Below are 11376 nucleotides of genomic sequence, written 5' to 3' on the forward strand. Positions count from 1 at the left end.
TCAGCTCACTGTGCAGGCCGCACTGCCCCCCCTGCCGACCCCCACCTCCCCTGAGGTCCTCATGTGTCTAAGATGGACTGCGGCTCTTGCCCCAGCTTCTGTGTTCCCGTGTCTGGAATGCTAACCCTGACCCTGACCTTCCCTGTCTTTCCCACGTCAGCCTCTCCCAGCCCCCACAGATGGCATTATTCCTGAACACCGCCAACATGGGGTCCTCGTCACCGCCATCTCCATCTGCGGCTGGGGACCTTGGTGGGGTTGGCGGGTGAGAGAACGAGTGGGCAGTCGGTGAGCTCAGGCCAGTGAGTGGGTGACGGTGACAGAAATCAGAGAGGGTGGGACAGCCCAGTGCCCAAAGCTGGCATGGAGCCTCTTGGGAGAGAGTGAGACTCCCATCACGGGGGCATTCAAGCAGACCTGGCAGGGGTTAAAAATGAAATTCCCAGCCTGACCTCAGGCCTCCTGAGTTGACTCTCTGGGGCACCCGGGAGCCTGGGTCTCTGGCACTGACCCCCCCAACAGTGCACAGAGGAGCCCAAGTCTCTTTTCAGGCCTGAGGTTTGGGGTACCCCCAGCCATTCCCTCAGCTCCGAGTTCTCAGCCGGGTTCACCTGGCCCCTCCTGGGGCCTGCCCTCCCTCAGAGCTACAGCTTCCTTCTGTGGGTGCGGGGACCCCCCTCTCCCCCCGGGCCCTGCAGCACCCAGCCCACAGAGAGCCGTAGACTTTGCACCAGGGAGAGCGGGCTCTTCATGGCCAGAGTCCAGAGAAGGGCCGGAGAGGCCTGATCTTGGCCTGAGGCACTGCTCTGACGCCGGGGAGACCCGTCCCTCGCCGGGCCCAGCTGCCTTCCCATGGCCCCCAGGCCTTCCAGCTTGCACCCGAGCCACACAGCGCAGGCCAGGTGGGGAGTGGGGTTGACTGTCCGCCGGGCTGCTCCTGGGGACCAGGCGGTGGCTGGCCCCAGAGAGGTGGTTTGCTGGGAGCCCTGCCCTCGGTGAGCAGAGACCAGCAGCGACACTGAGACAGCCCGCGAAGCGGACCCGGGGAGAGGCCTACCAGTCCCCCGTCCTGGGAAAGCGCATATCTGCCAGAGTGGGGGGCCAGGGCGGACCCAGGGAGACACCTACCAGTCCCCCGTCCTGGGAAAGCGCATATCTGCCAGAGTGGGGGGCAGGGCCCTGTGGCTCCATCTCCCCTGCACAGCCCGAGCCGTCGCTGGACCTTTCTAAACTGTGTCCACACCCTCCTGCTCAAGACCCTGCTGCCCGTAGCAGATCTCCCCAAACTGGCCTGGCCACACAGGCCTTGTCCTGCCTGGGCTCACTCTGTGGACATCCTTCAGGCCCCCACTGTCTGTTCCAGCTTCACATCCCACCTGGGCCCTGACCCTGCAGTCCCCCCACACCACCGCCCTCCCCAGGCCTCACCGCTCATCCTTCACCATCCAGGCTCCCCCAGAGCCCCTGAAGCCCAGGCAGACATTGCTGGGCCTCCCCTCAGTGTGGTCAGTGCTGTGGTCATGTGATTCTGTCTCCTGTCCCCTACACAGAATCTCAGGGTACGGAGCAGCGGGGGAACAGAGTTCTTCACGCGGTCGGCCACCAAGTTCAAGGGCGCCCTGGCCCAGAAGTTCATGTTCGTGGAGGGAGACCGAGCCATCTGTGGCTCCTACAGGTGACTCCTGGCTTTGTGGGGGCTGGGGGGAGAGGCCGCTCTGGATCTCGGCTGGTTTCTGCCCTTAATCCTGCCTGCGACGCCCTGGTTATTCCGGTTCATTGGTCCCCAAACTGCTGAGGTGTGAGCTGGGCTGGGGCACACCTGCATGCCACCCGCTGTCTCCAGAAACAGTCAGAGGAGGGCTTTTGTCTGTGAGACTTGTTCCAGCCTAGAGGTGTCGCCAGCCTGAAGGTGGGGTGTGGGCCAGGCCAGGCTGTGTCTTCCCGGGCCCACAGGTAGTTCATCTGAAAGCCATCTTCAGGGACAGGGCCAAGATTAGGACAACCGTGGCCCAGCTCTGTGAGCCCTGCCATGCAGGGGGCAGCACAGTGGGTGGTGACAAAGACACCAGGTGTCCAGTGCTGCTCTGGGCATTCAGTGAGTGGCCTTCAAGATGCTGTGACCTGTAGAGGGATGCAGCACCGTGCTGTTCATACAGGTGGGGACGGCTTGGTGTCTGACTTGCCTGAGGACCCACACTGAGGTCTGGCCCTGAGGCTTGTGCCCTGTCCTCTGTCCCCCCTCTTATCGACCCCATCGGGGCCCCTTGCCAGGGTCTGATGGACAGCAGCCTGTGGGATGTGTGGTGGCTCTGGGACGCCCACTGCGGGGCGCAGGGCGCGGGGCCGAGGGAGGGAGTGGGCCCGCACGCCTGACCGGCAGCCCATCCCTGTGTTGCAGCTTCACGTGGTCGGCCGCGAGGACGGACCGGAACGTGATCTCCGTGCTGTCCGGCCAAGTGGTGGAGACGTTTGACCGGCAGTTCCAGGAGCTGTACCTCATGTCACAGGGCGTCAGCCTCAAGGGCATCCCCATGGAGAAGGAGCCCGAGCCAGAGCCCATTGTGCTGCCCTCTGTGGTCCCTCTGGTGCCCTCTGGCACTGTGGCCAAGAAGCTTGTCAACCCCAAGTATGCGCTAGTCAAGGCCAAGAGCGCTGAGGAGATCGCCAAGGTCTCCTCTGAGAAGCAGGAGGTCAAGAAGCCCGCGGGGCTGCGGGGCCCAGTGCTGGCCGAGCAGCCGGGAGACCCCCCCGAGCCGCCCCTGCCTATCCACCCAGGGCTGCTCAACCTGGAGCGGGCCAACATGTTCGAGTACCTGCCCACGTGGGTGGAGCCAGACCCCGAGCCAGGCAGTGACATCCTGGGCTACATCAATATCATCGACCCCAACATCTGGAACCCCCAGCCCAGCCAGATAAACCGCATCAAGATCCGAGACACATCCCAGGCCGGCACCCAGCTGTGGAGGCAGAGCCAGGACTGCAGCCCTGCTCCAGAGCCCAGCAGCCCCCAGGACGGGGTCCCAGCCAAGAATGGGCTCCCCCAGGAGGACCCCAAGCCACAACCCCCTGTGCCCAAGCCCCGGACGGTCCCCGTGGCAGACGTGCTTGCCCAGGAGGGCAGTGGTGTGGGCGGGGCCCTAGAGAGCCCCGAAGAGGAGGTGCCCCAGGCCAGGCCAGGCCATAGGCTGCCCAGGACACCAGGCCCAGGCCACGTCCTGCCCCAGCGGCAGCTGTCTGTGACCCAGGATGACCCTGACGGTGAGGGGCTGGTCCCCAATGGGCTAGATCGGGAAGAGGAGGAAGATGATGATGACTACGTGACCCTCAGCGACCAGGACAGCCTCTCGGGCAGCTCTGGCCTTGGCCGTGGCCCCCGGCGGCCCTCAGTGGCCTCCTCTTCTGTGTCAGATGAATATTTCGACGTGAGGGAGAGCTCAGCCCCTCTGCGGAGGCGCCACTCAGAGCAGGTAGCCAATGGGCCGGCCCAGCGCCCCCGCCGACAGCTGAGTGCCCCCCACGTGACCCGCGGAGCCTTTGGTGAGCCCCCGTGTGGGTCACTGTGGGCCCCAGGCCAGGAGAGAGAAGAAGCCAGCACTCTGCGGAAGATGCAGGCCTTGCGCTCCGTGGACGAGGAGGCACAGGTGGGTTGGGGTCCCTTCGCCCCAGGGGTCCAGGAGCCCCTTTCCCTGGGCCTGAGCACCCAGAGTGGCCATCTGCTGGGCTCCCTAAGGAATGGGGGTGGGGAGTGGGTAGAAACCACCCAGGGCCACATGTGTGGCAAAGACCTTCGGCCCCAGTGTCCCCCAAAGGCAGCCTCTGCCAGCTTCTGGGGTCTGGGTGGAAATGGGTCTAACGTGCCCAGAGGTCCCAGACCCACGGTGTGATAGGGAGTTGACGCCGGGCTTTTGGACTAGGGAATGGCAGTGGCAAAGAGGTATTTGTTTAAATCCCCAATGTACACAGCTGTGAGTGGTCCTTGTCAGGCCTTACGCCAAGCCACCTCTGTGTTGATCCCGTTGATTGTGGGCTTGGGGACCACTCTCCTCCCTGCTCCCCCAGGCCAGGAAACAGCTCACATGCATCCTTTGCCTCTCTTCCTGGTAACCTCTGCAGCCCCGGCCCAGCCCCTGGCGCCTGCCCTACCTGGGAACAGCGCACGGCTGATCATGCCTGGCATGACCATCAGGCACATAGGCAGCATCTTGAGGTAGCTGGCCAGGATGGAGCCTGCTTTGGCGTGGTTCAGGTCCCGGGCAGACAGCGACCGCTGCACGATGACCTGGGGGCAATGAAGGCAGTGAGTCCTGGCTCCCCTCGGGGCACCTGTGGCAGGACTCCTCCCTGGTGAGGCTCGGGAGAGGCGTGACATGCTGTCCCACCAGTGCCAGACCCGCCCGAGACAACCAAAGCCCCAGCCCGATACTTGACGATTCCCCCAGAAGCAGAGCTCACCCCGATTGGCTGCAACTGGAGTCAAGGTACTCTCATTCCAGGGACTCAGTCTCCCCAGCTGAGCAGGGAAGGTGCGGATTCTGCCCAGCCTGTCACCCAGCAGTTGGCAGGGCTGGAGAGACCCTGGGTGGACTGGTATTGGGGGCTCCCCCGTCTCCGGCACCCTCACAAGAGAGGCTCATGCACATGCAGGAGGAGACATTGGCACCAGCTGGTCTGTGTCCTGGGCAGAGATCAGAAGCTTTCAGACCTAGGGTTTGGGAAGCTTACAGTTCTAGGATGCCCTCGGGCAGCCGCAGGCAGCTCCTAGCTGAGCCTCAGTTTCCAGGTCTGCAGAATGGGAGGGGGAGGGAAGGGTAATGAGAGCTGATGGCATCTGAGATCTCTCCCAACTCTGACGTTACGATTCTACTTTGTTTTAAAGCTTTTTTTGAACAGCTTTATCAAGATATAAATTCACCTATGGTTCAGCCACATAAAGTGTGCTTTTCAGGATGTTCACAGTGTTGTGCAATCGGTAACTTTTAAATAAAAATTTTCCCTTCGCTGTTCTGCTGTGTAAATCACTACCAGCAACTCAGATGTAGGCGTTATCTGTGACTTTAGCTATGTTCCAAACGTGCCAGTGTAACAGGTGGTTCCCAGCATCCCCTTGACTGCATGGCCCTCGGTGGCACGTGACACACCGGGCACAGGGGGTGGCTGCACTGGTGTGCGGACAACCTGCTCCTCCACCAACTTCTGGTGACTTGGGGACGATGCCCTGCCTCGTTCTGGGCCTCGGTTTTCCTGTCTGGACACTGCGGAGGCGAGACGCAGCTCTCCGCAGACCTTTCCGCACTGGTGTCTGGGGACACAGAAGCCTAGGGCCACTCCTCTTGGGAGAGGAGAAGCATTTCCGGAACCCTGAACGCTGTAGTCTATCATTTCATTCTGTGCTCTCGGGGCCGGCCCTGGGGAGGCAGGCAGGACCGGTTTTGCTGTCCCATTCTGCAGGTGGAGAAGCTGAGGCTCAGGACCCCATCAGGCCTGTTTTATTGGTTTTGTTTGTTTCTAATTACAAGAGTGTAGCCTATGCACTGTGGATGAGCTAGCAGATAGTGAAAAAAAGTCTAAAGAAGAAAATGAAAAGTGCCCTTGGCCCCAGCACACAGCGCTGCCACCAGACTGGGCATCTTGAAGGGGCATCCTGGCCTGGGACTGGGTCCAGTTAGCCCCCCGGTGTCCTGCAGAGTCCCCAGTTGCTAGTGAGGGTCACAGCAGAGCAGGGCCAGGAGGACCAGACAGGGGGGACCCAGTGGACCACTCTCTGTTCTGTGAGGACTCTGGCAGACCCAGACTAGGCAAGAGGAGGACAGGGGGTGAGGCTGGGGCCAGGCTGTGGGCCCCCTGGGGTCAGCCCTCTTTCCCAGGCAGGGACGCCCGGTCAGCCCCGACCTCGCGACCAGGCCCACTTGGCCTTCATGGGAACATCTCCTGAATGATACCCTGCCCAGACATGCCAGTACCACGCCAGGCCTGTGCTGAAGGGAGGAAACGGCGGTGCTGGGGTAGGGGGCACGGGCTGGCTCGGCGGGGCAGCCCAGGCGCCCGCAGCCCTCCCCCCGCAGCCTCCAGCCAGCCCGCACTCGCTGGCCTCAGCCCTCCCAGGAGAGCCGAGCGGAACCTCCCGGGAAATCACATGTTCCTCGGAGGCCCACAAGTGAGGCGAGGCCAACGTGAGAATCTGGGGGCACCATGTTACAGATGGGGAAACTGAGGCCCAACCTCCCAGGGTTTCTGAGCCTCCCGACGTGGATCGCTGTGCGCTGCCAGCCCAGGGGGAGTCTGCCAGCACCGGCTGCTCCGGAGAGGGCGAGCCCGGGCAGCACCCCTCCCTGACAGGCAGCCATGGCCCGTGAAAGGTCACTCACTCTGGCTGCAGTCCCGGTCCTCCCCTCTGGTCCTCAGTGCTCCAGCCATGATGCAGCTCACTGAACGTACCCCTCAGGGGAGGCCGTTCCCGCTGACCCACAGTAACTGGCTGGGCTGGGCTGGCCCTGGGGCCTGGCTGTCTCACTCCAGTGATGGGGCCCTTGGGGCTTGGGTCCAGCAGCCTGGTCCACAGGTCTGTGCCTGTGGGGGCCCTGCGCTCCACGAGGCCCCTTCCCCCGAGTGCTGCCTGGAGCTGCCGGTGGCCTTCCAGGGCCGGCAGAGCGGGGCCTTGTCTGCTCTGTCCAGAGGGGGGCTGCCTGAGCCCCTGCTGCATTCACAGCTCCGAGAGGACCGGAGTCAGACTCCGCGTGAAGAACCACCCCGGCTCCACCGGAACGAGGGCCCAGATCAGCCCCGCCTCTGACACCTGGCCCAGCCCCACTGACAGGCAGAGGCTGGCACAGGGGCATCAAGGAACAGTGGGCACTTGCCCAATCACAACCACAGAAGGTAGAATTATTCCCATATGATACAAGGCAAAACTGAGGCACAAATTACGTAGCAAACTGGTCCCGGCCCACCAGCTAGTGAGTGGCAGGGCCAGGAGACAAGCCAGGTGTGCTGGCTGCAGCCTGCCTGGCACACATCTTGCAGGAAGGGATGGAGATGCTCCCTGGGATGTCACTCTGTCTTTTCTCTCCCAGGACCACCATTATGGAGTCCCTGCCTTGGGGACCAGGGAGAAAGATGGCTTCCCACAGCCGTTGAGGACCCCAAGATCCCCGGGGTACTGCCCCGCTGCTGAGGACGCCCAGAGCTCTACCAGGAAAGCGGGTTCCCATTACTGGCAGGCCAAAGGCAGCCTCCTGCCAGGTCCCAGGAGCCCAAGGCTGGCCCGAAACGCCAGTCTCCTGACTGACGGCAGGGCCACCGTAGTGCACCCGAGCCCTTTTGGAATCCCATACTCCAGACTGTCCCAGTCGAAGCAACTGAAGGCCAGGACAGGCGGCAGCCAATGGGCCTCATCTGACTCTAAAGGGAGGGTCCAGACCCCTCGGGACCACAAGGACCCCTAGCCAGGTCGTCCGCGGCCTCCACCCAAGCCCAGACCGACCAAGCAGGTGTTCCCAGGGCCACACATGGATTGGCAAATCGGCCGCCGGACTCTCCAGAACCCACCCCGGAAGGCAAGAAGGTAGCAGGCGATGATGTTGACACACCTGGTCGGTGCACCAGTACCAGGTGGCCATGATGGTCAGACCAAAGGTCATCCCAGTCCACGGGAGGTCCCCGGTGTGGGGGTCTCGGAACATGTGCATGGCATCCTCACGTGGTAAGTGGCAGGTCGTGTTGGCAACGATCCTGGATGGTATGGCCCGGGCGTAGGCCGTTGCCAGATGCTCGTACCCGCCGATCTGGTCGAAAGCTGGTCAGGGCGGGCAGGACAGGGACGGGTTGGTGGCTGGTGGCCCTGACTCCCAGCCCCCCAATGCCCTCACCTCACAGGAACCTCCTAAAGCGTCTAAATGGACTTTTTCCCAATTTACCTTTCCCAGTGTCTGGAAGAGTGTGGGAAGGTAGAGGGTTTTTAAAAAGGTGAATTCAAATGACTATTTTCTATGTATTTAAAATAATACTATTAAATGAGCATTTCCCATGTGGGCAGCTCAGTGTCCTGTTGGCCTTTGGGTGCCAGTTGGCCTTAGGCAAGGGGTGTTTGTGCCAGGCTTCAAACCATCAATTCAAGGAAGCAAAAATATTTTTTCTTAATATTTAAGTTCCTTCCAGGAAGCTTGAAGTGTTGAAGTCCTGACCCAGGGGCTTCTGAAGGCCATGCTTTCGGGCAGAGCTGAGAATGGCTACCAGCGACGCAACTCTGCAAAAGGAAACAGGTCCTGGGGGACAGCGGGGCATGACCAAGGCCACAGGCACAGCCAGCTGGGCCTCAAGCCAGGGGACTTTCCTCTCAAGCAGACCACATTCACCCTCACCGTTTCTGTCTACCTTGGGGTTAGCCCTTCGGGCCAAGGCCTGGCCCATCTGTGACCTGTGCAGTGTCTGCCCTCACTCTCCTCTGTCCAGACTGGGTCTGGCTGCCTAGGTTTCTCTTCTGCAGTGGTTTCTAGGGACACAAGCCCCTGGTCTGAGATGAAGCAGATGCACAGAAACCTGGACACAGGAGAACCCCAGTCTTAGCCAGGCCCTGCTCCCCCACTTTTCCCAAGCAGGAATCCTGCTGCTCAGACTCGGGGTCTCCAGCATCCTTGCTGCCTGGAGCCCAAGCCAAGCTGGGTGAATACTCAGAGCAAAGGTGCAAACTCTGCACATGGGGCAGAGATAGTCCCAGGACCCTGTAGTCTGAGCCTGGAAGAGACTTTAAAGGTCTCTGTTGCCCTCTGTGGGATCCTCCGGCTCTGCTTGCATCCTTCCAGGGATGGGGAGTTGTGCCCTCTGAGCTTCGTCCCTGTTCCCAGACCAGTGTCGGGTCTGTGTGAAGGCCCTGCTCTTCCGCCTGCTCCCCAGCAGGCGGCAGCAGCACTCCTCGGGCTCTGGGAGGTGGCTCTAGTCAGCTAGAGCAGACACACAGGCCGTCTTGTGGTCTAATCCTGTGTTTGCACATCCGCCTGGGGTCCAACCTCAGCCTCAAGAACCGAGCCAGGGCAGGTGCAGCTGGCCCTGCGTTCCTGAGTCAGCCCTGCACCACACCTGAGCCACCCAGGAGCTGCTGACAGCAATGCAGCTGGGGGTGTGGGCTGGAGAGGGGCGGCGCCTCCACCACTCAGAGGCCCAGAGGCGGCAGGTGGCTGACTGCCTCATGGCTTGACCTCATGAGCCAACCCTCCCGCAGCGTGGACACCCAGGCCCCGAAGGGCACGCTGCTGGGGTCGGCCCTACCACAGCCCACAGCCCACAGCCCTCACCTTTGACGGTCAGAATGACAGCTCCCACCACCATGATGAGTGTTTGCAGGGCGTCTGTGTAGATCACAGCGGCCAGGCCTCCTGTGGGAGAAAACATGGAAGCTGGAGGGGCCCTCGTCTCGAGGGAGAAGAGACAGGGAAGCAGCCCAGTGCTCTGGGAGGGACCACTGTCCACATCCATGTCCCTGCCCTTTTGCAGGTGGGTGAGCTGTGGGACCAGGAGACTCGGCCAGCAGAGCAGGACCACAAATCCAACCCTAAACCGGCCATGTCCCAGGCTGTGGGAGGAGGTGGCCCCTGCCTCCTGCTCATGCCCCTTGGTTCCTTGTAGCCTCTCAGATTCTGGCGCGTGTCCTCCCGGCTGCCCCGATGCCGACCCTGCCTGGGAGCCATACCTGCAATGGTGTACAGGGCTGTGATGGCGAGCATGAGGAGCGTGGACAGGTAGAAGTTCCAGCCCAGGCAGATGTGCACAAAGAGAGCCCCCGCGTACAGGTCGATCTGGGATGGGAAAGACATCTCGTGTTGAGGTCCCAGGTGACTGTAGGACCTGGGACACAAGTGAGCCTCTGCTTTGCTGTTCACTCACAGAGTGGCCTCCATGCCCCGTGGATAAGCAGGGGGAAAGCCCCCCAACCTGCCCGGGGCTGGATGAGGGAGGGAGGCAGTCCTGGCTGTGGACAAGCTGTACGTAGGGATGTTAGTGCTGTTAACAAGGTCCTACCAGGGAGCAGCATTGCTATTGAGTCTGGCCCTTGACAAGATGTGACGGGCAGAGCCCAGGCCCCTTGGTTCCCAGGGTGTCCTTGATGAGGAGGAGTCAGGAGGGCTTCCTGGGGGAAGACTAATAGGCCTCAGAAAACAGGTGCACATGCCTCGGTCTCCAGGCCCGAGTCTGTCTGGGTATGGCTCTGTTCTCTGCTCCCTATTAGACGGGGCTCTCCGAGAACAGACCAGGCATGGGCATGGGCGGGCTGGGAAACTTACTTCATGCCCGCTGGTGGGATTGGAGCTGAAGTCAAGACCATGTGTTAGGCTGAGGCTGGTCCCCAGACTAGACACAGCCCCTGCCATCCCAGGACCCATTTGGGGCAAGAATCAGAGCTCCAGGGTGAGCCTTCCAGGGCATGCTCCTCCCCCCTGTGCAGCGGGGACCCAGAGAGCGGGAGGGCAGGACCCTGCCCTGAGGGACCTGGGTGCTAGGCACAGGCTCCACCCCCCAAGTTTTCTAACCTGCCCTTCTGTGCTGCCTACTAGAGGGGAGACAACCCAAAATAGCCTTTGGGGCCAAGAACATCCCGGGAAGGCTGGCGAGGCTGTGAGGCCATCTGCAAGGCCGGAGGCAGCAGCCCGCTGACCTACCCCAGCTCCTGGCCTAGCTTGGAGCTGCCGGCACTGCTGGGGTGAGGCTGTGGACCCCTGCCCTCCCAGGCCTCAGGGACACAGAGCCCAGGAAACTGAGTCTCACCCCAAGCCCATGTTCCTGTACCTCCCACTCCAAACTCCCCCTCCCCCTTCTTTTGGAGAGGAGACCAGCCAGTGCGGAGACCGGCAAGGTGCTGTCAGGCTTAGGCAGTGTGCGTGCGCATGCGTGTGTGTGTGTGTGCATGTGTGCGTGTGTGAGTGTGTTGAGAGGCATCTGCCTCTGGCTCCCATGAGACCAGAGGAGAAACTGAGGCACAGGGAGGGGAATGGACTTGGCCAAGGTGAGGCCCAGGAAGAGGAACTGGAGGTGCCAGGTGAGAGCCCGCCTGGAAGGCTCTAGAAAGCAGCCCTCCTGCCTGGTCATCCTCTGGCCATCACTGAAGGCCCCTCCCTGGACCCAGCTGCCCTCAGAGCAAAGTCCCGGTCTGTGTGCCTGACCTTCGAGCTCTGGCACTTATCCCTTTAAGCACAGTTGACTCTGGTCACGCCAGACTGGCCTCCATCCAGTGCCCAGCACTTTGCTGCCTCCAGGCCTTGGCTCCCTCAGCTTCTGCCTCTCCTGTCAGGGGTCAGTCTCCGGGGCTCTGTTCCCTTTCTCCCTGCTCTTCAGGGACAGTGCTCCCTTCCTTCTCTGCCTATAGGCCCCACAGGGCGATGACGAGGG

At 61.7% G+C, this 11376-nt stretch overlaps 1 protein-coding gene across 1 annotated transcript; it reads left to right on the forward strand.

Annotated features, from left to right (window-relative positions):
• The first annotated feature begins 206 nt into the window (after positions 1 to 206).
• On the forward strand, positions 207 to 7644 carry LOC118641217 (protein FAM83G-like). Its single transcript, XM_036278315.1, has 5 exons — positions 207 to 265; positions 1422 to 1500; positions 1551 to 1675; positions 2399 to 3641; positions 7071 to 7644. The coding sequence occupies exons 1-5, from the start codon at positions 207 to 209 to the stop codon at positions 7440 to 7442; spliced, it is 1878 nt and encodes a 625-aa protein (XP_036134208.1). The 3' UTR covers positions 7443 to 7644.
• The last annotated feature ends 3732 nt before the right edge of the window (positions 7645 to 11376 follow it).

This window comes from Molossus molossus, unplaced genomic scaffold (assembly GCF_014108415.1).
Source record: "Molossus molossus isolate mMolMol1 unplaced genomic scaffold, mMolMol1.p scaffold_m16_p_27, whole genome shotgun sequence".
In the NCBI taxonomy this organism is placed as follows: Eukaryota; Metazoa; Chordata; class Mammalia; order Chiroptera; family Molossidae; genus Molossus; species Molossus molossus.

Coding starts and splice junctions, on each gene's coding strand:
- LOC118641217 (XM_036278315.1), top strand. CDS start 207: ATGGGGTCCTCGTCACCGCCATCTCCATCTGCGGCTGGGGACCTTGGT. Junction 1,501..1,550: donor CATTGCTGGGCCTCCCCTCA/GTGTGGTCAGTG, acceptor TCCCCTACACAG/AATCTCAGGGTACGGAGCAG. Junction 3,642..7,070: donor CCGTGGACGAGGAGGCACAG/GTGGGTTGGGGT, acceptor TTTCTCTCCCAG/GACCACCATTATGGAGTCCC.